Genomic DNA, 27021 nt, shown 5'->3' on the forward strand with positions numbered 1-27021 from the left:
ATTTGTAGTTTTATGTAATTATGTATACAAGATAGCATTGTCAGATACAATACTGCATGCCACAACAGCCTTGTCTACATAATACACAATTTGTTATAATTAAAACACTAGTACTTACATAGTGGAGAGTATAATATTAACAAATGGAAAAATCCAAAATAAGAAAAAGAAACATATCTCATACAATCTAATCGTTAATACTTAACATGTATGGAAACATTGATAAGGGTAACAAGGGACTGTCAAATTAGAAATGGTATTTATGACTATACTCCATTCATTGGCCACTAAAGATGCTGCATACTGCTTGTAGGGTGGGGAGGGGGGCAAAACTGCTCCCATCACTTTTGGCCCCGTCTTACAGAGAGTTACAATTGATCCAATCAATCGTAACTTTATGGAAATCCATCAGTGTCATAATTCTTTCTGCATAGAATTTTCAAAATGTAATTTTCGTCATATCTAGAAAACATTTTGAACATTCGTGCAGTTTAGATGCTGACGTTGCCGGCTGTTCATAGTTTTGATTGATCGGAACAATCGCAAGTCTTTGTAAGACAGGCCCCAGATGTGTACCAATGCCTTTCTTGACATGACTTGTTCAAAGGCCAATACACACGATAGCCTTGATGTTAGGTTGCATGGCTAGAAAATGAGTCATAGTAAATTTTATGTAAATGATAGCAATCTTTTCATAAATTTAATTGATACAAGACAGAAGAAGAATGAAACTCTGAGAGTCATGCTGTAGGCATTCAGATTTTCCATCTTTAATTCAGATCATCTTCAGGATTTGAATATTTTCAGGATTTGAATATTTTCAAGAAAACATATTATATTTCTATCATTCTAATGATATGTGGTAATAATGGACTAAAAGATGGATATCTTTTCAAACTTACAGTTGGATAGTTCAAGTTGTCATAGTAATGCCATGTGTTTGCGTCATGGCTGACCCGGATGTAGTACTTGGTGACCCAGTCGTCGACATTCTTCCTGCCCTGAACCATAATTCCTCTCAACAATATCTCCCTCTCCATATCAACCTAGATTCAAAATATTTGTTTGAAGAAAAATATGTATCAAACAAAGCCTGGAGAGCGTTTCATGAAAGGACTTGTCAGATAATTTATTCTCTTTATCCTTGATCAGGCAGTTACCATAGTTACAGTGCTTCTCGGCCAATCAAGTTCAAGGAAAGATCGCATCGGACAACCTGTCGGACAGAAATCTTTATCGAATGTGCCTGTTTATTTTTTGATGGACTATACAGCATGATATTTTCGTTCTGTTAAATCTAAAATGCTGTATGGCCCGAGAAGACAAGTTAATGCACATTAGATGAGAATGACCCCCCTCCCATTCGTGCTCTCTCTCTCTAGTATTAATACAATTAGTAATAGCAGTAGTAGTATAATACACTCTCAATATAATTATGGTGCGATAAATTATTACATTTTGTAAAATTTTGTAAAAGCAAACGAATGAGGAACCATCTTATTTACACCAGATAATAGAAGAGACTCTAGGCTTTTCAGTGATAGGACATTTGTCTATCGTATTTGTGATTTAGGTACGATAATTTATTGATAGTTCTCGGTTTTGTTTTTTCTTGGACGCTCTGTGTATAGAACTGTGGAAACTATTGTTCTAGTCACATTTTACTCAACACATTGGTATTGATAACAAGAATATGTGTAGTCAGTTATAGGCCCTACATCTTTTTGTTACATCAGCCTTCCTATCATATTGAATTAAATAGTTTGTTGAAGAAGGGTCAAGTGGGTGTCTATAGCATAGTCACATGATCGGATCCAGGATTTTCCAAAAGAGGAGCATTTTGATGCAGGAATAATTTGACAAGCAAAAAAGAAAAAGAAAAGAAACTTGTGACAGCAAATTTACATTAAAACATATTTTTCATGACTCTCAGGGGGAGAGCAAAAGCCATATTTGGACCCCCCCCCCCCCGATCCGCCATTGCATTGTAGTTTTTGCTGGTGTTATAAATGACAATTGATATTTATTGAATATTTTTATGGAGTATGTTCATTAATTAAATAAATTTATTGAATACCTTTCTTCAGTGGCATATGGACAAATTTTTAGGGGGGGGGTTAAAGCTGAATGAAATGTTGACACCCCCAAAAAAAGTCTTCACCACCAAATTTAGGTTGTTTCCTACCCCAAACAATTGACAAGCTAACAAAAAAATCTTTAAAAAAACTAGGGGGGGGGTTGAACCCCTGTAACCCCCTCCTGCATACGCCACTGCCTTTCTTTGATGTATTTTAAAGTACTTAAGTTTAAGTCTTTGCATGTACCTGAATCCATGGGTTTGCATCGTTTATACTGGGGCACCAACCGGAACCCTCGATTAAGCGAGCTGATGTTGGTCCGGTGTCAAGATCGAGTGCGCTGGATGCCGAGATCTGATGATCCGAGATCTTCAGGCTTTTCATGCCCTGAAGGTGCCCTTTATCATCAGTAAAACTTTCTGGAAATGAGTTGAATGCAGAATATTATGTTCAAAATTTGTTTTAGTGCGTATCAGGACTTAAGTTACTCCACAGTGATAGCCAAGGGCGCCGCTGTTGCATGAAAGTTACAATTACGGTAGACCAAAAGCTTCGGTCTCTGTTATATTGGTTTTTCCTCTGATCTCTGTTGGCTCCACAAATCTTTGAAAAATCCTCAAAACAGAAGGCTCCCAGCTATTTACCATTATGGTAACTTTGCCATGCAATGGTAACTTGCATGGAATCCTCGATTCTGATTGGCTGATGAGCCTTGTTACCATGCATGGTAGTTACCATCGGATGGCAAAGTCGCATACATTTGTAATTCCGAAGTTTCGTTATTCCGAAGGTTCGGATATTCCGAAGGTTCGTATTTCCGAAGGTTCGTAATTCCAAAGGTTCGTTAGTCCAAAAATGAAATGAGGTTCGTAATTTTGAAGGTTCATTAGTCCGAAAACGAAGTGAGGTTTGTAATTCCGAAGGTTCGATAATCCAAAAATGAAATGAGGTTCGTAATTCCGAAGGTTCGTTCGTCCAAAAACTAAATGATTAACGAACCTTATTTCGTTTTCGGATTAACGAACCTTCGGAACATGGAACCTTATTTCGTTTTCGGATTATCGAACCTTCAGAATAACGAACCTTCGGAACAACACCACAAATGTTCGGATTATCGAACCCTTTTATGTTTTCGTATTAATGAACAGCGAGGTATAGGCAATTTACGTGTTTCGGAATTACAAACCTTAGGAATTACGAAGTGTAACTGGCAAAGTTACCATTAAAGTAACTTTTATGCAATGGGGCCCTTGTCCTTCTTGATTGGCCTCAACACCCCTCTTACTGACCTTGGAGATTGTGGCATCCATTTTTATTTTTCCCATTCGTGCTGTACTATATACAAATAGGAATCATTTTGAGGAGAGGGTGGGTCGATCGGTGTTCTGAAACCATAATGTATCTTCATCTGCACTGGCCCCAGGATTTTCTATGTAGGGGGTTAAATGCAGGACGCAGTTCCTAACAGGGGTGGATTTGTCCCCCCCCCCATCCATAATTGCTTTCACCCCTATCAAATTATTTATGGATGTGAAGGACTGCACTAAACAATTTTCAATGGTATTTTATAGCACAAATTAGAGTATTTAGGCCTTCTTATCATTTATTATACCTTTTTTTTACATCTATCTTCATTCAAGATTCTGGGGAGGGGTGCAAATGTTCTGGATTGGGGGCATTTGCACCCCACCTCCATGGTGCTTTACACTACTGATCTTTGAAAAATTTCAGTAGGAGCAACCCCAATTTAAAGAAAAATTGTTGGGTTTTAGAAAATGATATGTACCTGAATTTAACTGAAAGCTATCCAGCTCAAAAGCAACCAAGGAATGTCCGTCAGCAACAATGGTGAACTCTGCAACAAGCTGTTTGGATTGGAATATAAAAACATCTCGCCAATTAATTCAGAAAGTTATTTGATTAATGATAGCACCCAAAAGTTACGAATCATCAGGGGCTAGGAAACAGTTTTGAAAGTGGGAGGGAGTGGCTTAGCCGAAAGTGGGTGGGAGCTGACCTTGCAAAACTTACAATCAAATGGTCATTTTCTCACACAGTTTTGGAAAAAGTGGGGGCTAACCCCCCCCCCCATTCCGAGACCCCTGACCATAAAGGTCAAATGAAGTTGACATTTTTCTTTCAGTATTCTAGTATAAATACTATTCATTTATTGTGTAATGTCACAATAATAGTGTTTTCAAAACAGAGGCAATAATGCATTATCAATAATTGAAATCAGCATGCTTAAAATATTGAGGACAAATTGAATTCAAATCAGGGTTATAGTGTTAGATATTTTTTACCGTTGGAAAAAGTCCTTATGTGTAATTTCATTGCATCAACCAACCAAATATGTTGCAAACATCGATTTTTCTTATACACGTACATTGCATAAGCCTTCCTGGTAAAATAACAAATCAAATAATAATAAGTACTATGGATCTTATCACTCATTATTCGTTTGATAAAGATTTCTTTATTCTGAATTCTAAAAGAAAGACCAGGACCCTGTTTCCCAAAGACTTGCTATGATTACAAATGAAGAGTTTCTTTACAAAAATAACAAAATTACTACCTGCCAATCAGATGGAATGATTTCAATAGCTTTTAACTGTTATTGCACATTAATTTGTAATAATAACAAGTTTTATGAAACGGGCCCCTGCTTTTACTATATTCATCTTTTTTATAAGAGTAATAAGTGCCACAGCCATGTCTTCATACTAGCTGCATGTTAACTTTTAAAAAAACTTTTGACCGAAGCTATCTTCATTAGATATGAATGAAGTCATTTCAAACTATATTCAACAAAATTGGACCAACAGAGGGCGAGTGGTCTGACGAATAGACACACTTAAGTCTTGGGTTTTACCCCGGGCTATTCGTTTGTTTGTTTTTATTTCAATACGCGATAAACAAAATTGCCATTAGACTGTTTTTCAGCAAGTCCGTATGAATATACATATATATATATATATATATATATATATATTTATACACAAATCTTTACAACAAAACAGAAAGATAATTAAGAGAAAGTAAATTCAAAATAAACATAACGTAACTTAAAGAAACATAAAAAACTAATTAACGGTACCTTTGCCCTCGAGCAAGGTATTCAATTCAATTAATAGTGCTCTTTTATCCTATATTCAAGTAAATGGAAATGCTATAACCATTTTTTCTTGGTTACTATATGTGCACTTTTTTAAGTCATACATACAGAAAATCCACTTTTGTGATAGATTTTGATATAATATTCAGAAAGTGACAATTCATCTGACCTCGTTTTCCCTTTCCCTTCTTTTTTTCCTTCTTTATCTCTTGGGTCGAGGAACTTTTTATTTTTTTTACTTATTTGTTTATTTATTTTCATTTCATTTTTTGTTTTATTCATTTCTTTTTTAATTCTTGTAATTTTTTTTGGGGGGGGTCATGGCCCCCTAAGCCCCCAATCTGTGCGCCAGTGACTGCTCTCAAATTCATGATTGCGTACCTGATAGGGATTCTCACTGAATTCTCGCTCGAGGTAGAACTCGGTCCATTCCCCTGGGGAACCACCCGGTGAACCATAGGTAGAGGCTAAAACCTCGTCTTGTGCCGATGGGCGACCGAAGAGCTCTCGCCACACTCTCATGTACAGAATCCAACTTGTCCGGACATCGCCGCGGAGAAAGTAATTGAATCGTATGCTACCTGTTCGATGATAACGGTGCATATTAATTACTAGTAATATATTCAAAGGGCCATCAATCGGCTTTTCGTTCACAAAAGGTACAGGCGAACGCTATAATGATTTATAATTGCTTTTGAAATTTTTCAAATGTTATAAGTCTGGTTGCTACCCATGACAGTTGGGGGACGAATTGATATCATACTTATTTCAATATTAATCATGTTGCGCCATGTGGAAATGATTTCTTCATAATTTTATGCCTCATCCATTGTTACTGATAGGGGTAATGCTTACAGAATGAGAAGGAAGAAAATCATTTGATGTTACGAAAATGATAACAATGATGGTCTTGGTGATGGTAGCGATGTGGATGATAATGAAAATTACAGTCGAGATGGGGATGATGATGATGACGATGGCGATAATTAAGTTATAGTGGCTGTGGTGGCGGTGGTCACAAGCAAAGTTACATATATTCATGATATGTGGGCATTTTATTGTTCTGAAAATCAAACCACTCTCCGTCACGATTATAGAGAGTAAAACATAATGTGACGATACTCGCCTCCTTTACACAGACACACACACACCATCCACCAACTCCCTCTAGATGTAACTTCTATTATACCTTTGCGTATGGAGATTGCTTCTCGAAAGATTAAGGTGGACGTAAACAGCGTGTCCGGATGAATGTCAGGACACAACCATGATGACGTAGGCGGTGACGTCACATCGTGGACTGCCGGCGACGTAAGCTCGACACTGAAAATGTCCGTGTAGATCGACCCGGTCGTTACGCCCCCGCTGCCTGGGTCGAGCTTCCTGTCTAGCTGTGTTCCAGTTGGTGCATTTGGCTCTGCTGTAGTGTGTACTTCCCTGGTGTCACGGTGATGTTCGGAGCAAAGTTCATTGGCGATTTCGGTTCCGCTAAGGACGGAGTAGTAATCTAGAAATCGATCATGAAATCATGTGAGAACTTTACAAGCAGAAACTGCAAAATTAATTCTTCGAACGAGGGAGAGGAGATGTCAGCATTCAAAGATAATTGATTACATGCTCTCTAAACAATCATGGTCAACTCTTGTATGAAAACGAGGTGAACGGAACTCATCAAGAAACATTCCCTATATTTGCACCAAGATTTTATATATAAGTCAAATGATCTACTCGGAGATTATAAGTAGATATCAAACAAAGAAAGGTATCACAACTCTGTGGACAATGATTTTAACGAATTTATTAGATTACGTCAAAATATTTTGACACAATCTAATAAATTTGTCATTACTTGACAAAGCCCCTTTCACGAAAAATCACCACATTCAGGAAAGAAGTTAATGGATGAAAGGAAAAGAAATAGAAACAAATGAATAAAGGACAGTACACAGTTCCGTTTCTAAGGTCAGACGACGCAAATGACGTATTTTTACTCGCTCATCGGTTTCCTAAGAAATCACTTTTGGAAAGTTAAGTTTTAAAAATTACGTTTTGAAATTTAAGTGAGTAATAATTGATTTGGAACAATTTTATGCATTGAAAGAAAGAAGGTTAAGAAGAAGAAAGGGACGAAACGGGACAATGGATACATTAAGAAAGAGAAAAAAGAAGAAGAAGAAACAAAGGGAGCTATAAAGAGAGAGGGGCCAGAGCCATTAATGGCTCCGATAGTAGCGGATCAAAAGTGGGAAAAGGGGAGAAGATAGGAGATATTACAGCATTAAATGGAGGATTTTTTTTTTTTGGGGGGGGGGCTGTTTTATCATTTTCTCAATTTTGTGCATTGAAAGAAGGTCAAGAAGAATAAAGGGGGAAAACGGGACAAGGGATATATTAAGAAAGACCAAAAAAAAAGAAGAAGAATGAAACACAAAGAGATAGGGGCCTGAGCCAATAATGGCTCCGTTAGGGGCAGATCAAAAGTGGGAAAAGGGGAGAAGATAAGAGATATTACAGCATTAAATGGAGTATTTTTTTTGGGGGGGGGGGCTGTTTTATCATTTTCTCACCTGCTTTAAAAGTTTCAATCGGGGGCTCTGTGGAACAGCTGCATTCAAGATGGACATCATTCTCGGTTCCATACTCGATATGATCGTCTATGTTAGTCCCGTTGAAACTCGGCCATTGCTCTTTGGAGAACAAATACATTACAAAGCATAAACACAACATGCTGAACGAAGACAGGGCCTCACCGTATCCACACTAGCTGTGTTCACAATGATTATGTTCAAATAGTGGACTGTGTGAATATGTGATTAACAATGCTAAAATACTTAAATTTAACAGTATGGAGACAATTCCACACTATCATGTACACCTCAACTGTGGTGTGTTCAAATAGTGGATTATGTGAAATGTGATTCACACTGTAGAATACTCCAAATTTACCAGTGTGAAGACATTTCCACACTATGGACACCTCCACAGTGAAGTGCCCACGGTGTATTCACATAGTGGACTATCTGAATATGTGATTCAAACTGCTTAAAGAGAAATGCCAGTAGTTGCAGTAAACACTGATTTCATGAGAAAGTCTGTAAAACCAGGCTTAATTGTCAGAATATCATCGAGGATCTAGATCTGGTACAGTTACATAAACTGAACTTTGTGAAATCTTGAAATCTACGCTGAAAAATGTTCACACTGAAGATCACCAACACAGATAGGCACACGTGGGACAGTGTATTAATATTGCTGGAATAAAGACCCGACGGAAGTGACCGATTCCGCGCTTATTTTGCTTATTTCTCAGCAATTACACAATTTCTTCCAAAATCCTTTGGCACATATTTTTTATTCATACAAACAGACACTTGTGTGGTCATTATATTAGATTCTGTCAAAAGTCATTTTGAGATCGTTACCAAAACTGGAATTTATCTTTAAATACTCACATTTAACAGTATGGAGACAATTCCACTCTATGTACACCCCTACAGTGATGTGTTCACAATGTGTTCACATAACGGTGGACTATGTGCATTATGTGTTTCACACTGTTAGAATGCTCAAACTTGTGTATATAATAAAACATTTTGGATGATTCTGCAGTGGGAATGTTCACAAATGAACACAAACCCACACTCTTGGCTCCTCCACAGTGTGTACACAGAGTGGGATATGTGAAATGTGATCCACACTGTTAAAATGCTCAAAATTTACCAGTGTGGAGACAATTCCACACTATGGCCACAATTCCACTCTGTAGCCACATGTACAGGGAAGTGTTCTCAGTGTTCACATAGTGTACTGTGTAAAGATGAGATTCACACTGTATGAAAACTTAAATTTAACACTGTGGAGATAATTCCTTGCTGTGGACACCTCTATACAGGGGAGTGTTCACATAGTAGACTAGCGAATGTGTGTTTTAAATTGTTAATATGCTAAAGTGTAACAGTGTGATCACTTCACACTGTGTTCACACTGAACAAACAACCTGACACACGGTGGCATACTCTGTTTACAGCCGTGTATGCTTAGTACCAGCCCTATATATTCATGTCATCATTTAGTTTTTGAATGTGCAAATACATGTAAAGATGTGTCTTAAATAAGGAATAGAATAATTTAAATAATTCATCAAAACAAAGGGGGAATGATAAGATGTTAATTTATGTCACCATTAAGGTTTCGATTGTGCAGTTAAAAATGTTTCTCAAGTTAGGAATATTTTCAAATAACTGATTTTAATATAAGGAAAGTAGATATTGAAGAAAAAAATCGAGTTTACCACATTTAATATTTTTTTAGTTTATCATATATTCACTTTGTGCACCTCAAAGCAACTCTAAACATAACATTTGTGATATCATTGTGTAATATACAATAAAGCATCAATTTTGTGTGATGAGTAATTGAAATTAGTGACAATATTATTATGGTTTAAATGTTTACTGCTCTACATACCAAAATTCATGTGGCCGTATATCTCGACTCGTAGGCAGTTGTAAGCAGAATTGGATGCTTCGATTTTAATCTGAATGTACCGGACGACTGGTTCATATGTCGTGACAAACTGCTGGATATCTTCGGCGTCATTGGCAACGGTGCCATGTGACTGCTGATAAATGAAAAAAACACAATGTGAAAAGTGAGGTGTTAAAACTGACATTAGATCCCCGCTTTACAAAGACTTACGCTTGATCCGATCACCCACAACTATGGAAAGTCAGCAACATCCAGAACTAAATACATGTTTGTTCAAAGTATTATGTTTAGAGATAATGTATGTTCATACATTCATCATTGTTCATCGCCCCATTTAGTATACATCTTAATAAAAATTCAATCGCTTAGTCACAGGAAAATTATTAAGATTTATTAGGCCCTATGTCAGTTATTTCTTGTTTTATATACAGAAAAGGGACATATTGGGACCTATTGACCATCTCGACTCTTTTTTTTACCAACCTGTACATCCATTTTAAAAAAGAATTCATTTCCCGGGGTATCCACCACGCTCGCCTTGAACTTCAACTCGGTCGGGTACGAGCCCGACGCAGCCGGATGATCGATGGACGAATTGGCGAGTCCCTGGACGAAGAACTTGTCAATGTGTGCACGGGTGGTAAGGTCGATTTTTATCCAGGGGTTGCTGTCACCGGGGGCGGCACACCAAGCAGAGGGCCCGTTGAGACGCCCCTTCCCGGGGGGCGTGATCCTCGTCGAGGTAAGAGCTTGCCGTAATCAGGGCGTTTCCGATCGTTCCGCTTTCCATGCCAAATGGTATTGGACTACCTGATATTATGGAATTTGTGTGAAATTTTAATGATTCAATTTGGCTTTTATATATTTGTTTATTCATTCATTTGATTTCATTTCCAGGAGCACAAGAGCAAAGATCGATGTAATAATATTAGTCAAGATGTCTCTAAAATACACACTTTGAGGTTCATAATATTGTAACTGGGCACAGCCCCGTCCATGGGTCCACGCCACGCAGTGCGATTGTTGGATGTGCAACCAAATTTAATTTCAAACGAACTTGGGTTCAGAATATATTTATTTCTCAAATCATCTTTATTTCATAACATATTGACTTACACCAAAACAAAATATAGCGTATAATACCACCATAATTCTATTATAACAATACAACAAAAGTGTAGTTGGAATACAATTGAGACATGGTGATACAAATTATTCTATACACAGCAAAGTCTCAAAGAAGAGTAAGAAAATGGATTTGAAAATTTTTGGGATGTTGATCACTGGAACAAAAAATTTCGGAGTGGCGTTACCATCGTAGGTTGCTCCCACGAAAAATATTCGCATCCATATTGCATCCTTCCATGTTTGTGGAAATAATATAAGTCCTGTTGCTTCTCGCCACGGGTTTAGCATCAGCTCAGCATATCCGGGTGCGTAATCCAGATGAAAAACCTAAGGATCAAAGATGTGGTTAAAAGAAATCAGAAATTCTTTGTGATTGTAACAAGAAACATTCCCGAATTCCTTTTGAAGGTGAATGATAAATTAAGGAAACGGTCAATAAATACAACAATTCGTTAGAAATAAAGAAAAAAAAATAATAATCAGTTTTTCATATAAAGAATTTTTAGAGGGATATTTGAAACGGTAGGCCTATTCGCTAAAGAAACGAACGATTCCTTTTGGAATGCCGTTATTATGCAGGAATAACTCAAAGGCACAAATTTACCAAAGGGTTGGTGGACCTGTCCTCGTAGATGTATTTCAAAGCGAACTTCCTCGTGTCAGAGTACGCGACCTTCAGTGTTTCCACGCGAGCGGATGATCCCTGTCCACCTAAGATGACCATACCCTGGATGGTAACGACCCGGTCGAATTCCACCTGGATGAAGGGCTGTTGGATGTCATCGTCTTTCGCGCGCCATCCATTGAAATCCGCGTAGTCGGGGAGGAAGTGGTTGTCGTGCAGGTAGTCGAGGTCCAGAGGATCCATGATGATCTGTTGTAGGAAGGCCTTCTCAGGGTCGTGATTCACCTTCGAGGTGGATGCCGACACGGACGCGCCCCTCAAGTCTACGAGTTCAGTATCTTCGATTATGATAGTGAAGTAAAAAGAACATCACATATTTTGGGGAGATCACATCAATCTCTGTTATAGATATTCCCCGTATTTGATTACCTACCCAGAGTTTCAATTGCGATTTTTTTTTCATTAAAGGGGGTATATACAATACTGTACGGCACAATCTTTTGTATTATCGTAAAGTTGCAAGCGTCAGTATCGAAGGAAGCAATTTGGCAGTCATGTTATGACTCGACCAGGTTCAACCATTTGCCATGTCGGGCATACCGCCGTACCGTTAACCGCTTATTGTTTAATCATTATTCATTTGAGAGAGTTACTCCATCACTAATACTTAAAAAAGAATAATACCTCTACTCCAACAGATCAGGGCCCCGTTTCATAAAGAGTTACAACTATTGTAACCTTATCATCACGGCAACTACTATGGTAACAGGGCTCAACAGCCAATTAAAACCAAGTTTCATTGGAAGTTACAATCCCGGCAAAGAAATGGGCACAAGTGGGATTCCTCAAGGATACAACGTAGGCTAAGAGGGCAAGAATTTCAAAACCTACTACGGAATTATCCAAGATATAGATTAGAAAACGGGTCTGACTAAATTGTTTTCATAACGCCATTCGTATAACGATGCAAAAAAAACAACAACGACGGCCGACCTACCATTGTACCTTGAGTTCTTTGGACAATCCAAGCTAGCGCAGTGCCTTGTTGTGGCCGAGGCCGGATGTCCTTCCAACCCGTCGTGAGAGTCCATTGGCAACATCAATGTGCTGTTATAATAATCTCCAGAACCTTCAGGTTCCAGCGTTTCTCTAGCTAGCTCAGTTACAAACGCTTCTGATACGACCGTTCCATCAACAGAAGACACTGTTTCTGTGTTCCATACCGTGAAACTATTGACTGACGTCAGCTCTGCAGTTGTGACTTCTCCTAAAGTGGTTTCGGCTTCAGTAACTTCAATCAAGGTCATTCCACCCAGCGTCGTTTCTGCAGCGGTGACTTCAACTAAAGTTGTCTCAGCAGCAGTAAATTCTCCCAATGTTGTTTCTGCAGCAGTAACTTCAGGTAAAGTTGCCTCGACTGCCGTAATCTGTCCTGAAGTTGTTTCTGAAGTTGTAACTCCAACTGGAGTTGTCTCTTCAGCAGTAAGATCACCCAGCGCCGTTTCTTCAACGCTGCTTTCAGGCAACGTTGTTTCTTCATGCGTGGTCTGAGGTATCAACGTTGTGTTTCCAACCGTTGTTCCAGGAAATGTTGCTGTTTCAGACGTTACATTCCACGTTGTTGTTTCTTTGACGGTGCTTTCCGCAAACGTTGTTTCTTCGGCTGTTGTTTCTCCTTGAGTTGTAGGAGTCACGGGAGATGTAATATTTACTTTTGTTGTTTCTGCATTGGCCTGCAAGGTGGCATCGGTAGGAGCTACGTACAGGTGCACATCAATATCCCCGGTGCGTGAGATAAAAATTGGCGAGCACTTCTTTCCGTAGCCCATGCAACTGCTACCGTAGGCGTTGGATATAGTTTTGTGACAAGAACATTCGACTTCGCTGTCTTCTAAACCCGTCCCTCCGCAAATAGGCAATGTATCTAACAGGTGATAAACAAAACAAAAACCGAAAGAAAATTATATCCTGGCAATGAACAGATAATATGCTCGAAGAATGTTTAGAAAATCTGTTGTGCAGAGACGCAACGGATGAGATCATTATCGGAGAACATATTGCCCGCAGCATGGGTAGTTTGGATTAGTTCTTAAATAAAAATAAAACCCGTGATACCACGGACATGTAGTATTGAGATGGAAAAGATGGCAGTCGTGGAGTTGGCTCACTTGTTTCAGGTATGTTCTTACACATATACATGGAAAGTAGAAGAATGATTCTATTACCTTTTTAAAACATTATAGGATCTAATGTAGATATGAATACACGGAAGGGAAACATGTCACCTTGAAATTATTAAAGGATCAGCAACATCATTTTGGTATCTAATTAGGTACATTCTGGGTAAAGTTCAAGTTCCTGTGAAAATCTGACACTAAATTTAAACCTATCCGCTAAGTGAGCTGCCCAACCCAATCTCTGAACCTGGATCACCTATTTGACTGAGATAGTTATCAATGACAATGAAGTTCCAGCAAAAAAAAACAAAAACGGATCCTTGCCCACCCAATTGATATGTCTACGGCAATACTAACTCTCTGTGAATTTGATGCCAACGTGTGTTATGTCACAACTTCCCGGGTTCTGATGGCAGTTGAGGATATTGCCATCCGTTAAACCGCACTGAGGATTCTTCACTGTGGCCACATACAAGCTGGGTGGGAATTCCCCGTCGCTTCCGAACCGATCAAAGCCATCCTGGCCGAGTTGTTCCGCAAGTACCTCGCCTGTCCTGGTGTCCAGATCACCGCCTCTGCAGACGGTGCCCCATAGGGTTCTGGAAGGGTCGAAGACCTCTATTCGCCCCAGGGTCAGTGAGTCGCCCTCTACGATGCGCACGTTGGAGGGTGTTGCTGGAATAAGAAATAAGTGATGAAGTTAGGGTTTAGTGTGCACGATAATATATTGAGACATCAGACCAAGAAGCACAAAACATAAAGCATAATTTCATCCCTTTTTTTTATCTTATTGCCTATCCCGGGATAGCTTTGGAAGCTTTTGAAGGGGATAATAATTCTTGCAGATTCAAGGATAAGAGCATCGTGAAACCGACTAAGCGGTTTATAATGATTAAATCTAAAGAAGATATGAACCTAGAAAGCAAAAGCATCTAAGAGACATCAAGATAGTCTCATCTTGACAAAGAAAATCAGTAGAAAACGCAATGCGTTCATGTGTATCCACAGTATATTCACCTATCCACGCATTCTTCATCTTCCAATGCCCACAGGTAAAAAAAAAAACATTTTGATCGTACTCACATCGTGTTCCATACACCTGGATCGCGTCTACCTCTATTCCGTTATCACTCCAATCCCCATTGAATGTAAGAGCTACGGAATCGGTCCATATTTCGTTGAACTACAACAATAAAATGAATTATAACATGTTATCCATTGTAATCGCATGTTCCATTTATTATCACTTTTATACACATTGTCCTCATATTTAATAGTGGTAATAAGATTGTTCTCCTTAAGACGCTTAAATCATAATTTTTTTCTTAGTAAGTGCTTATCCAAGTGCTAAAAAACTTAGTACTAGCCCGGCACACAAAGTATGCACATCCTCCACTCCCTTGGGAGTATTCCAGCCTGTCGTCATATGAGGCAATCACAATACGCATTGTACTGGACAAGCTATAGGCCTAATGACTTTTACATCCTACCGGGTACCACTTTAGCCCTTAAGTGGAGAGTTACAAAAGTTGGATTGGCGCCTTTTCAAAGGACGCTATGCGCGGTGGGATTCGAACACACGACGATTACAAGACGCGGATCAGAACCACAATATTTTCACGTTACGTTGTCACCACCAATGAAACAGCTGTTTAATTATCTTGTGTAAAATAGTCGACTCACATCGAGCTCTGCTGAGATGATGCCCGTATCGCAGTCCGTAACGATTGGGTTGTAGACCTCCCACACGTACTCGAATCCGCTCGTATCGAGGTCGTATAACATGATATACTCGAGTGCCTCGACACCTCGTAGCATGTAGACCACGATGCGTCGTACGAACATCGGCTCTGCGACGTCGAACTGTAATTTGCAGGGAGAGAGAGGTAGAGAGAGAGAGAAGGGAGAGAGGAGAGAAGGGGGGGGGGGTGATCTAGCATTCATTAGTCAAAGTATTCATCTTAAGTTTGCACTGATTTTTCTTGATGGATCTGTATTTATAACTAATACCACACGGGAATTTTCTGGTGGTATATGGTCAGGCTTTTGAAAATCCACAAAAGAGTGCGTATCAAATTAATAAACTTTCACTTTGTACACTGCAAAACGCCGGTGTTAATTTAATACCAGACTTGTATCTATATCAGTCCACACGAGAGAAGCGTGAAACAACATCAGTTAAGAATCAAACCGATATTGGTGTAGCACTAATTGGTGTTGCTTAAATGCCAAATTGGTGTATAGCCTAACACCAAACCGTTGTTGTTTCAACACCTCTCTGGTGTGGACCGAATGTAAATACCAAGCTGGTGTTTAATTAACACTGCCGTTTTTGCAGTGTAAATAAAATAAAGATAAAAAACACCTCGCCATCGACTTGATTACTCCATTCTCTCGCTTGCGTATCTTTTCGAAAGTTTTCCCTCATGTAACCCCCCACTAAAACCACTAAGAACAATACAAGGTTCAGACCTGCCTGGTTTTTAAACGGGGGGGGGGGGTATGCATCGGGAGAGGGATAGAAAATTTTGTCAGTGTAATCATGAGCTTTAGTTTGTCATGTCATTCCTTGTGAAAATTCTTAATGTCAATAGCGAGTTTATGCACCCCAACGCAGAGCGAATTCTAGAACAAAGTAAATGGATTGAAAATGCCCGTCAAATGACAATGAACAGCTGGGAGGTCTTTGTCGAAAATTGGTGAACCGGAATAGCAGTTCGTCCTAAGTTTCGGAGCTGACGAAAAATTGCATATATTATGTTGTTTATCCACAGTCCAGGACGAAACGGCTGTTTTGACTCACAAAGTTTTCGACAAAGATATCTCGGTTGCTCATTGTCGTGGGGGCATATCATCATGCATTCTCTATGATTCTCAAAGCGTTCTGCGTCCCGGTACGAAAACTCCCTATTATCTTTTCGAGCGATCGAGTCTCAGGTTCTTGTATTAAAGGGAAGCTCTATGAAATGTATTAAGTGATGCTATGGTCACACCAACGAAGCCGACTCCAAACTGACCGATGGTTTGCCAAGAAAAATAACATAACGGCTTTGGTCGACCGTGAGATGCTATCGCTGTTGTGACAGTACCAACCCAAAAGGTGACACGACACTTGCTCCTGTTTTAATATCTCAGGGGACCAACCGCGTAGCCAGGATTTAATTTTGGAGGGGGCGGTAAATGCACGCGAAGCGTGCCAACACATACAGAGCGCGCGAAGCGCGCTCCCTAGGGGTGGGTGCAGGGAGGGGGAGTTTCCCCCTCCCGCGCGAAGCGCGAAGCTTTTAGTGTTTCATAAATTAAAATGAAAAGGAGCCGTTTTTCTTGTCTCTAGTACGTCCAATTCGGTTGACTATATTGCGATTTTGAACCTTGTTTTCAAAAGTGATTGTGAACGCACAAAAGAGGTATACAATGGAGGAAATTAAAATGATAATAACTCCGCGCGAAGCGCGGAAGCTAAAGAGTTTTATCAATTTTTCTTGCCATAAAAAGGGTCCCGAGAAAAGGGTATTCTCAAAGATATATTGAAACTTTCTTTGGAAAGATCAGATTTGATTACAAACAATATTTAGCATCAGTGCATATTTTTAACTCGCAAAACAGAGGAGAAGATTGGTAGAGGAAGATATTCCTCCCCGCGCAGAGCAATGAAACTCTGAAATTTCAAAGGGCGGACGTTTCATCAAATGTAGATATCTCTAATACCCAATCGTCTCTAATTCAATTGATTTTCTAAGATTATTGAACTTCATTACAAAGAAAATAGTGCGCATAAAGTTGAAACTTCTGTGATTTATTGAAACTATCTATCTATATAATAAAGGATGATTAATTTTTTTGACTTATCCTGAAGCGCTTCATTTTGAATATAAAGAAACTTAAGTGTCATTCAAAATTTCAAACTGAGGGCGCAGGACAGGAGATGAATGTATACAGGGAAATGACATGAAGTTTAATACAATTTGATAAAAAAAATATTGTACTTTTTTATTTAATACGACACGAATTCCATACCTTCCTCTTTTAAAATTAGGAACCTGTTTGCCCCCAAATTATGATTGTTTATAGTAATGAGCTGAAAAGCGGGAGAAGCTGACTTTATGGAGGTGACGGCAGAAACTGATATAAATATTTTACCCGCTCGGAGCCGACCAGACCAGAAGTTGCGCGATCAATTGAAAAAAAAAGATAACTTCATATATTTACTTCGGCCTAACCTTACTCAAATTCATGCCCTAATGTATACAATTTTAACTTTAACTGGCAAGAAGCACATAGCTGAGGTGGAAAAACAGGGTTAGAGAAAAGGTGGGGGAACAATGGAGAACGTCAATATTGTCATTTGACCGCGCGCAGCGCGGAAGCAAAATTCATATATGAATTTAGAGCAAGAAGAGTAAAGGAGTTTGTCTTTTGAGAAAAAAATAAAGAATAAAAAGAAAAAAACACAAAGCTACCTTTCTTCCCTTTCCTCCCTTCCCTTTTCCTTTTCTCCTCTCTTTTTCCCCTTCTTTTTTTTTCTTTTTGGGGACGTTTTGGGGGGGCGACCGCCCCCACCGCCCCCCCTGGCTACGCGCCTGCAGGGGACATAGGTTTAGAGTAGGGATTGTAATAGAGTTTTTGGTTCAGAATAATATACAGATAATGATTGGGATTGATTCAATTTTGGGAGTTGAGTTTTAAATTTGGCTTAACGTGCAGATTTTCAATCAGAGCAATTGTCGCGGGAACAAATGTCGTGGACCCATGGTCATATACGTACGATGATATATGAGAATGAGGGTGCAGTTGAAGGGGCGGCGGTATAACATGGGTATGCGTCTGGTGGTCCGATGAGGCTGTCCTCTCCTCCTGCTCCAGCACTGTGTGTGGGAGAAAGTGATCGAGATAGATAAATAGATAGATAGATAGGTAGATAGATAGACAGTTAGATAGGTAGGTAGGTAGATAGATAGATAGGTAGGTAGGTAGGTTGATAGATAGATAGATAGATAGATAGATAGGTAGATAGATAGGTAGGTAGGTAGGTAGATAGATAGATAGATAGATAGAGAGGGGGGTGGAGGAGATGAAGAGAGTGGGGGGGGGGGGGGGGTGTTACACCCACAAATGTAATAATCGCCCACAAATGTAATAACACTTTACCCACAAATGTAATAACGCCCACAAATGTAATAACACTTTACCCACAAATGTAATAATTTCACCCACAAATGTAATAATGCACTTTACCCACAAATGTAATAATTTTTGATCGCCCACAAATGTAATAATGACTTTACCCACAAATGTAATAAATTTGAAGGGATTTTTGGCAAATCCGTTCTGAACTAAAATCGTATACTAATGCGTTCATTTAGCACAAAAGTGCAAAGTCTCTTTTCCTGACCCGGTCAATTAACAAATTATAATATGAATCCAAAGTCTTTATTCCAGACCCGGTTGTTTCAAAAATAATAATATGAGCCAAAAGTCTTTATTCCAGACCCGGTTGTTTAAAAAATTATAATATAAATCCAAAGTCTTTATTCCAGACCCGGTTGTTTCGAAAATAATAATATGAGCCCAAAGTCTTTATTCCAGACCCGGTTGTTTCAAAAATAATAATATGAGCCCAAAGTCTTTTTTCCAGACCCGGTTGTTTCAAAAATTATAATATAAATCAAAAGTCTTTATTCCAGACCCGGTTGTTTAGAAAATAATAATATGAGCCCAAGGTCTTTATTCCAGACCCGGTTGTTTCAAAAATTATAATATAAATCCAAAGTCTTTATTCCAGACCCGGTTGTTTCGAAAATAATAATATGAGCCCAAAGTCTTTATTCCAGACCCGGTTGTTTCAAAAATAATAATATGAGCCCAAAGTCTTTTTTCCAGACCCGGTTGTTTCAAAAATTATAATATAAATCCAAAGTCTTTATTCCAGACCCGGTTGTTTCGAAAATGATAATATGAGCCCAAAGTCTTTATTCCAGACCCGGTTGTTTCAAAAATAATAATATGAGCCCAAAGTCTTTTTTCCAGACCCGGTTGTTTAAAAAATTATAATATAAATCCAAAGTCTTTTTCCAGACCCTGTTGTTTCAAAAATTATAATACAAATCAAAAGTCTTTATTCCAGACCCGGTTGTTTAGAAAATAATAATATATGTCCAAAGTCTTTATTCCAGACCCGGTTGTTTAAAAAATAATCATATGATCCAAAAGTCTTTATTCCAGACCCGATTGTTTCAAAAATGATAATATAAGTCCAAAGTCTTTTCTCCAGACCCGGTTGTTTCAAAAATTATAATATAAATCCAAAGTCTTTTTCCAGACCCTGTTGTTTCAAAAATTATAATATAAATCAAAAGTCTTTATTCCAGACCCGGTTGTTAAAAAGTCTTTTAGTTCATAAAACGTGGAAATAAGAGTAACCAAGTATCACTTAACATCTTGTGCGAGTTATAGTAGTTTTCAAAGTCAGCACTGCTGCTATTTTGAATCTCGTGATGCAGGTGAGACGGTCAGAGGCATTCCACTTGTTTATTATTATTATTTCTTGTATATTCATTCCTTTTTTTTATGAAAAAAAACAAAACCTTTAAATACATATAAAACAAAAAACTGAGGAATAAGATATCAGCACACAATATGGGGATTACTTCCCGTAAACGATAAGGTTGTTGATCGACGATCTATGAGATATTATATAAAAGAAAATCATTCTAGCAAGAGGGGATAAAGTTTTAACAAGTTCTTCGGTATTTTAAATTTTCAGTGTACCAAGCACCATTTGTAATATATTCAGCATTTCTTTTTATTAGTTACAATTCCAATAATCTCAGTGGCCTAAGATATATTTTCTGGGGTTATATTGACCCGTTAAGTAAAGAGAGAGAGAGGATTTATGTGATCAAGAAGTGATAAGATAGGAAAAAAATGATTTGAAATGACTGAAAGAGAGACAAAGAAAGAAGGGCCCCCTCCCACACCCGTACCAGAGTTACGGAGTTAGGCTGTCCCGTCGGTGGATTCAGGTCCATCAACATCTTGAGGTTTAATCTTTCCAGGGGGCAAACGTGTGTGTGTGTGTTTGAGTTTTGTCAGACGTGTCTAAATCAGATATGATTATTTACGTCTGGGACCGACCTTTAACGTCACCATCCGAAAGACGTGACCAGGGCTCGAACCTCGAACCTCTGCATCAATTTGTAACTTCCCCCACATAGCTTGGATTACAGGCGCACACCACAACGTCCAGTGTGTGTGTGTATTTGAGTTTTGTCAGACGTGTATCAATCAGATATGATTATTTACGTCTGGGACCAACCTTTAACGTCACCATCCGAAAGACGTGACCAGGGCTCGAACCTCGACCCTCTGCATCAATTTGTAACTTCCCCATAGCTTGGATTACAGGCGCACGCCACAACGCCCAGTCTTTAAATATGGTGTAGTCTTTGCTCTAGACCCATGCAGTTATTTCAAAATAGGAAATTATTAGAAACGATAAAAACAGACAAACAATATTAACCAAGACGCCACAATATCATTGATGTAGAATAACGTTGTTGTTGTTGTTATTTTGGGTTTTCAAGGTGCGTACCATTCAGATCTGAATATTTACGCCTTTTATTAATTTGACGTTTTTGTGGTATTCAATTCAATTCAATTTTATTTATTTCACTTCCATCAAACAAAAACAAATTGTATACCAACTTACGGTATGCCTTATCACAGGGTTTTATAGTTTGGGAGATGCTGGTGTCTAAGTTTTTATATTAATCTTTTGCTTAATTTGTATTTTAAGAGAACTGGATGTGGGGTAAAGACAACTCTCTAAACCCAAGCATTTTAACTGGGTTTAATTTTAAAGATTGGTCTTAGCTTTGATTTTTTTTTCAATATTTGTTTATCTTATAAATAGCTGGGTCTAGACGAAGGTCTAAGCATAATAATAATGTTATTCAACAGGAATAAGAATATGACAAAGTCTTATGTTTTTAAGATTGTTTGAATTAATTTCTAAATGACTGGGTCTGGAATAGAGACAACGCTCTAAACATGTGCTTTTGTACTTGGTCTTAATTTGGAGGATTGTTGGTTCTAAGATTCGTTGTTGGGGGTTGGGTTTTATTGTTTTTTTATTCTTGAAATAATTGTGTCTGGAGGAAAGTCTATAATCGATCTCCATGTTAGATTATTGGGTATTTGTTTTAGACAATTTTATTTTTAAATAATAACCAAGTCTGGAAAATGGACGTTTTCTTTGCAAATGCATAATTACAATGTTTTGTAGGGGTCTTAGTATTATTATACAAAAGAATCTGGGTGTCGGGTACAGACATATTTTTTACTGGGTGTAACTTTTGAAAACTGGTTTTAGATTTGATTTTCTTGTTTAATTCATTTCTTAGATAACCTGGTCTGGAGGCAAGAGTACGTTTTACAACTCATGTTATTCCAAGAGAATATGATAGGGTCTTATGTTAGATTTTTTTCGTAATTTTTGTAATAATTAGGTCTGGAATTAAAGACAACATTCTAAACCTCTTTTTAAAAACATGTTCTTAGGTTCAAGGATTGCTTGGTATTAGATTTGGAGTTATTTATATTTTTACTCTTAGCCTTATTTTGAAAAACAAATGACTGGGTCTGGCTGAAAGACTACGCTATATGTCCATGTTATCCAGCATTAATAAGATTATGGGGTCTTTATACGGTTTTTGTTGTTGTTGTTGTATTGTTATTTACAATTTTTGAATAACAGGGTTTGGAGAAAAGGCTAAGCTCGATTTTCTTTTTTTCCACTGGAATATCATTATGGTATCTTAGTTTGGACTTATATTATAATTTTTGAAATAACTGGGTCTGGAAAAAAGACTTTGGACTTACATTATAATTTTTGAAACGACTGCGTCTGGAAAAAGACTTTGGACTTTTGTGCTATATGAAGGCATTACTATAGGGTTTTAGTTTTTAGTTTTAAATAACCGGGTCTGGAGAAAAGACTATGCTTGATTCTCAATTTACTCATAGCGCGTATATTCACAATACGTTCAGTATAATTTAAAACAAAAACTTTGATTCCACCAGTTTTAATTAACTGGGTCTGGAGAGAAGACAAGGCTCGATTCTCATTTTTATTCCACCGGAACATCATTATCGTATCTTAGTTTGGACTTATATCATAATATTTGAAACAATCGGGTCTGGAATAAAGACTTTGGACTTATATTATTATCTTTTGAACAACCGGGTCTGGAATAAAGACTTTGGATTTATACTATAATTTTTGAAACAACAGGGTCTGGAAAAAGACTTTGGATTTATATTATTATTTTTTAAACAACCGGGTCTGGTGAAAAGACTTTGGACTTATATTATCATTTTGAAACAATCGGGTCTGGAATAAAGACTTTAGGCTCATATGATTATTTTTTAAACAACCGGGTCTGGAATAAAGACTTTGTACTTATATTATAATTTTTTAACAACCGGGTCTGGAATAAAGACTTTGGATTTATATTATAATTTTTGAAACAACAGGGTCTGGAAAAAGACTTTGGATTTATATTATAACTTTTTAAACAACTGGGTCTGGAGAAAAGACTTTGGACTTATATTATCATTTTTGAAACAATCGGGTCTGGAATAAAGACTTTAGGCTCATATGATTATTTTTTTAAACAACCGGGTCTGGAATAAAGACTTTGTACTTATATTATAATTTTTGAAACAACCGGGGCTGGAAAAAAGACTTTGAATTTATATTACAATTTTTTAAACAACCAGGTCTGGAGAAAAAACTTTGGACTTATCATTTTTGAAACAATCGAGTCTGGAATAAAGGCTTTGGACTTATATTATTATTTTTTTAAACAACCGGGTCTGGAATAAAGACTTTGGATTTATATTATCATTTTTGAAACAATCGGGTCTGGAATAAAGACTTTAGGCTCATATGATTATTTCTTAAACAACCGGGTCTGGAATAAAGACTTTGGATTTATATTATCATTTTTGAAACAATCGGGTCTGGAATAAAGACTTTAGGCTCATATGATTATTTCTTAAACAACCGGGTCTGGAATAAAGACTTTGTACTTATATTATAATTTTTGAAACAACCGGGTCTGGAATAAAGACTTTGGGCTCATATTATTATTTTTGAAACAACCGGGTCTGGAATAAAGACTTTGGATTTATAGTATAATTTTTGAAACAACCGGGTCTGGAATAAAGACTTTGGATTTATATTATAATTTGTTAATTAACCGGGTCAGGAAAAGAGACTTTGCACTTTTGTGCTATATGAACGCATTACTATACGATTTTAGTTCAGAACGGATTTGCCAAAAATCCCTTCAAATTTATTACATTTGTGGGTAAAGTCATTATTACATTTGTGGGCGATCAAAAATTATTACATTTGTGGGTAAAGTGCATTATTACATTTGTGGGTGAAATTATTACATTTGTGGGTAAAGTGTTATTACATTTGTGGGCGTTATTACATTTGTGGGTAAAGTGTTATTACATTTGTGGGCGTTATTACATTTGTGGGCGTTATTACATTTGTGGGTGCAACAGGGGGTAAAGAGGGAGAGATGGATGGATGGATAGGAGAGAGAGGAGGAGGAGGGTGTGAGACTGAAAGTTTTTCTTCTATGATCCAATTCCAAATATGAATGAAATTAACACTATCATTTTAACTATTAAAGCATGCAATTTCTGTCATAGTCGAATTGTCATGGTCAGATATCATTTTGCTAAGATATGCATGAACCTTACAAAAAATACGGAAAATCCTTGGAATAGTGATTTCCCTCAAATAAGTAAATATGAACTAAAGACTCGTAGTAAGGAATTTTGTATTACTATTAGTTCTAAGTGTTTACTACACATTAAAATGTTTTAAAATTCAATTATATCACTTACAGTTCAACGGGTTCCACTGCTACGATATACGATGGCCAAGCACATACATCTGTGTGGAGAACACAGAAAAAATATTATTATGGCATCATTGTAATACGAAACTCTTGTTTCAATAGAAATTCATCATTCAAACAATCTGGCTGTTATAAAAATATTCTATCACATTCTGAAGTTGACAGCGATAGTGTCTTTCTCTCTGCAATTTAAACTCTTTAATGAGCTCAAGGGTGGTAATGTATCTTTACAGCTTTCCAACATCAGGAATTATCGTATACGTGATTTCCGACCTCCTCCATCTATCTGTATAATAGCATAATAATCTTCCACAGTTATGGGTGCTTTATAGACGTTTACGTTAGCTGGAACTATCACATGAGAACTAAATATATAAAGGTAATTTTCTGTCCGGATAGATTTCGGACACGTAACATAGTAAATTAGGTTTGGTATCCTTTATTCCGAAATACGTTTTGGGTTTGTACTAATGCAATTACGTAGTCTTCTCAACGGTCTCATAAAATACATGTGAAGTTAACAAAGTGATTCACCTTTTTACGATTTTCCAGGATGTGATCTATGTCTGAATTTTTCATTTAAAAAAATACGTCAAACGGATGACATCCGTCTCATTTTGCAACACACCACCATGTATTGTGTGGGGCTTTTTTAATACTGGGCCCTGTTGCACAAATATCATTATGGTATCTTTGCCATCCTATGGTAACTACCATGGTATCGATGATCAACAGCCAATCAGAATAAAGGATTCAAGGCAAGTTACAATTGCATGAAAAAGTTACAATAATGGTAACTTTAATGCAACGGGGCCCTGATGCCACAGTCATACGAACGAAACCGATTCCAGATCAACCGATGATATGTTATTGGAAATAGTGTTATAGATTTGATCGGTCGGGATCGATTTCGCCAGTAAGACCGGGGGGCCGTTTCATAAAGCTGTTTGTAAGTTAAGAGCGACTTTAAGAACGACTGGTAATCCTTTCTTATGGCAAGCGGTATATAATTTAGCTATGGTTTTTGCGAGTAAGAAAGGATCACCAGTCGTTCTTAAAGTCGCTCTTAACTTACGAACAGCTTTATGAAACGGCCCCCAGGCGTAACTGATGGTTCATTGTTTTCGATGGGGTTAAAATGCTCTGTTGTAATGCTTACATTCAAATACGTGACCATGTGAGTCCGTCTCCGAGGATAAGAGAGATGACGACATCGACAACATCCTAGATGGCGAGTCCGATGTCGATGATGAAGACGGACTTGACCAAGTCGATCCTGAAGATGACGAATCTGAAGTTTGTCTTGATGTGGATGATGAAGACGGACTTGACCAAATCGATCCTGAAGATGACGAATCCGACGTTTTTCTTAACAGAAGTGATGATGGACCGGACCCCGACGAGTATGAGGAGTCAGAATAAGTTGACTCACCCGAAGATTGCCTCATAGAAGGTAAACTTCCTGATTTGGACGACGGTGAATCCGAAGAAAAGGAGGATGACCACTTTGAGCCAGACGAGGATGACGATTCTGAAGAAGGCGAAGATGATGAATCTGAAGAACGGGTTGTGGACACACCAGAAGTGGAAAAGGACGGTGATCCTGAATTAGACCATGAATCTGAAGATGGCACAGATGATAAATCTGAATCAGATGACAGTGATGATAAATTTGACGAAGGAGATGATGACGAATCTGAAGAAGGCGATGATGACGAATCTGAAGAAGGCGATGATGACGAATCTGAAGAAGGTGATGATGACGAATCTGAAGAAGGCGATGATGAGGAATCTGAAGAAGGCGATGATAACGAATCTGAAGCACGTGATGATGACGAATCTGACGAAGGCAATGATAAGGAATCTGAAGAAGGTAATGATGACGAGTCCAAAGGAGGTGATGATGACGAATCTGAAGAAGCTGATGACGAATCTGACGAAGGTGATGATGAGGAATCTGACAAAGGCGATGATGAGGAATCTGACGAAGGTGATGATGAGGAATCTGACAAAGGCGATGATGATGAATCTGAAGAAGGTGATGAAGGATCTGAAGAAGGTGATGATGACGGATCTGAAGAAGGTAATAATGACGGATCAGAATTAGACGATGATGACTGATCTGAATTAGATGAACTTGTATTTGTCACGGTACTCGACGAGACAGTTGAAGTCAAGGATGGAGAGGTTGAAAGACTTCTTGTGGTCCATTCCGTGGATGATGGCCTTGTATTTGTCAAGGTACTTGACGAGTCAGTTGAAGTCAAAGACGAAGAGGTTGAAAGACTTCCTGTGGTCCATTCCGTGGATGATGGACTTGTATTTGCCACGGTGCTTGACGAGGCAGTAGAAGTCAGAGATAATGAGGTTGACAAATCATCGGTGTTCCGATTCGATTCGGTTGAACTTGACTCAGTCAATGTGCTCGAAGAGACGGTCGATTGGGTTGCAACCATGTCGGAACAAGCAA

The 27021-nt window shown here is 38.0% G+C and overlaps 2 protein-coding genes across 2 annotated transcripts in view; both read right to left on the reverse strand.

The window, feature by feature from the left end:
• The window catches only part of LOC121430226 (adhesion G protein-coupled receptor L3-like), a 26419-nt gene extending 16085 nt beyond the window's left edge, over nucleotides 1–10334 (reverse strand). The window contains exons 1-8 of the mRNA XM_041627503.1: nucleotides 10165–10334; nucleotides 9661–9814; nucleotides 7761–7880; nucleotides 6383–6700; nucleotides 5575–5774; nucleotides 3865–3943; nucleotides 2325–2497; nucleotides 903–1046 (exon numbers count right to left, since the gene is read on the reverse strand). Of these exons, the coding sequence (XP_041483437.1) occupies nucleotides 903–1046; nucleotides 2325–2497; nucleotides 3865–3943; nucleotides 5575–5774; nucleotides 6383–6700; nucleotides 7761–7880; nucleotides 9661–9814; nucleotides 10165–10176 (1200 nt within the window). The 5' untranslated portion in view covers nucleotides 10177–10334. The remainder of the gene's footprint in view (nucleotides 1–902; nucleotides 1047–2324; nucleotides 2498–3864; nucleotides 3944–5574; nucleotides 5775–6382; nucleotides 6701–7760; nucleotides 7881–9660; nucleotides 9815–10164) is intronic.
• On the reverse strand, nucleotides 10334–27021 carry LOC121430382. The gene is made up of 10 exons (XM_041627667.1): nucleotides 25711–27021; nucleotides 24538–24586; nucleotides 18377–18476; nucleotides 15295–15474; nucleotides 14695–14794; nucleotides 13969–14286; nucleotides 12432–13358; nucleotides 11414–11772; nucleotides 10995–11136; nucleotides 10334–10491 (listed from the first exon to the last, which is right to left on the reverse strand). Exons 1-10 carry the CDS (start codon nucleotides 27005–27007, stop codon nucleotides 10352–10354), a joined length of 3612 nt encoding a protein of 1203 aa, XP_041483601.1. The 5' UTR covers nucleotides 27008–27021; the 3' UTR covers nucleotides 10334–10351.

Source organism: Lytechinus variegatus, chromosome 16 (genome assembly GCF_018143015.1).
Source record: "Lytechinus variegatus isolate NC3 chromosome 16, Lvar_3.0, whole genome shotgun sequence".
Classification (NCBI taxonomy): Eukaryota; Metazoa; Echinodermata; class Echinoidea; order Temnopleuroida; family Toxopneustidae; genus Lytechinus; species Lytechinus variegatus.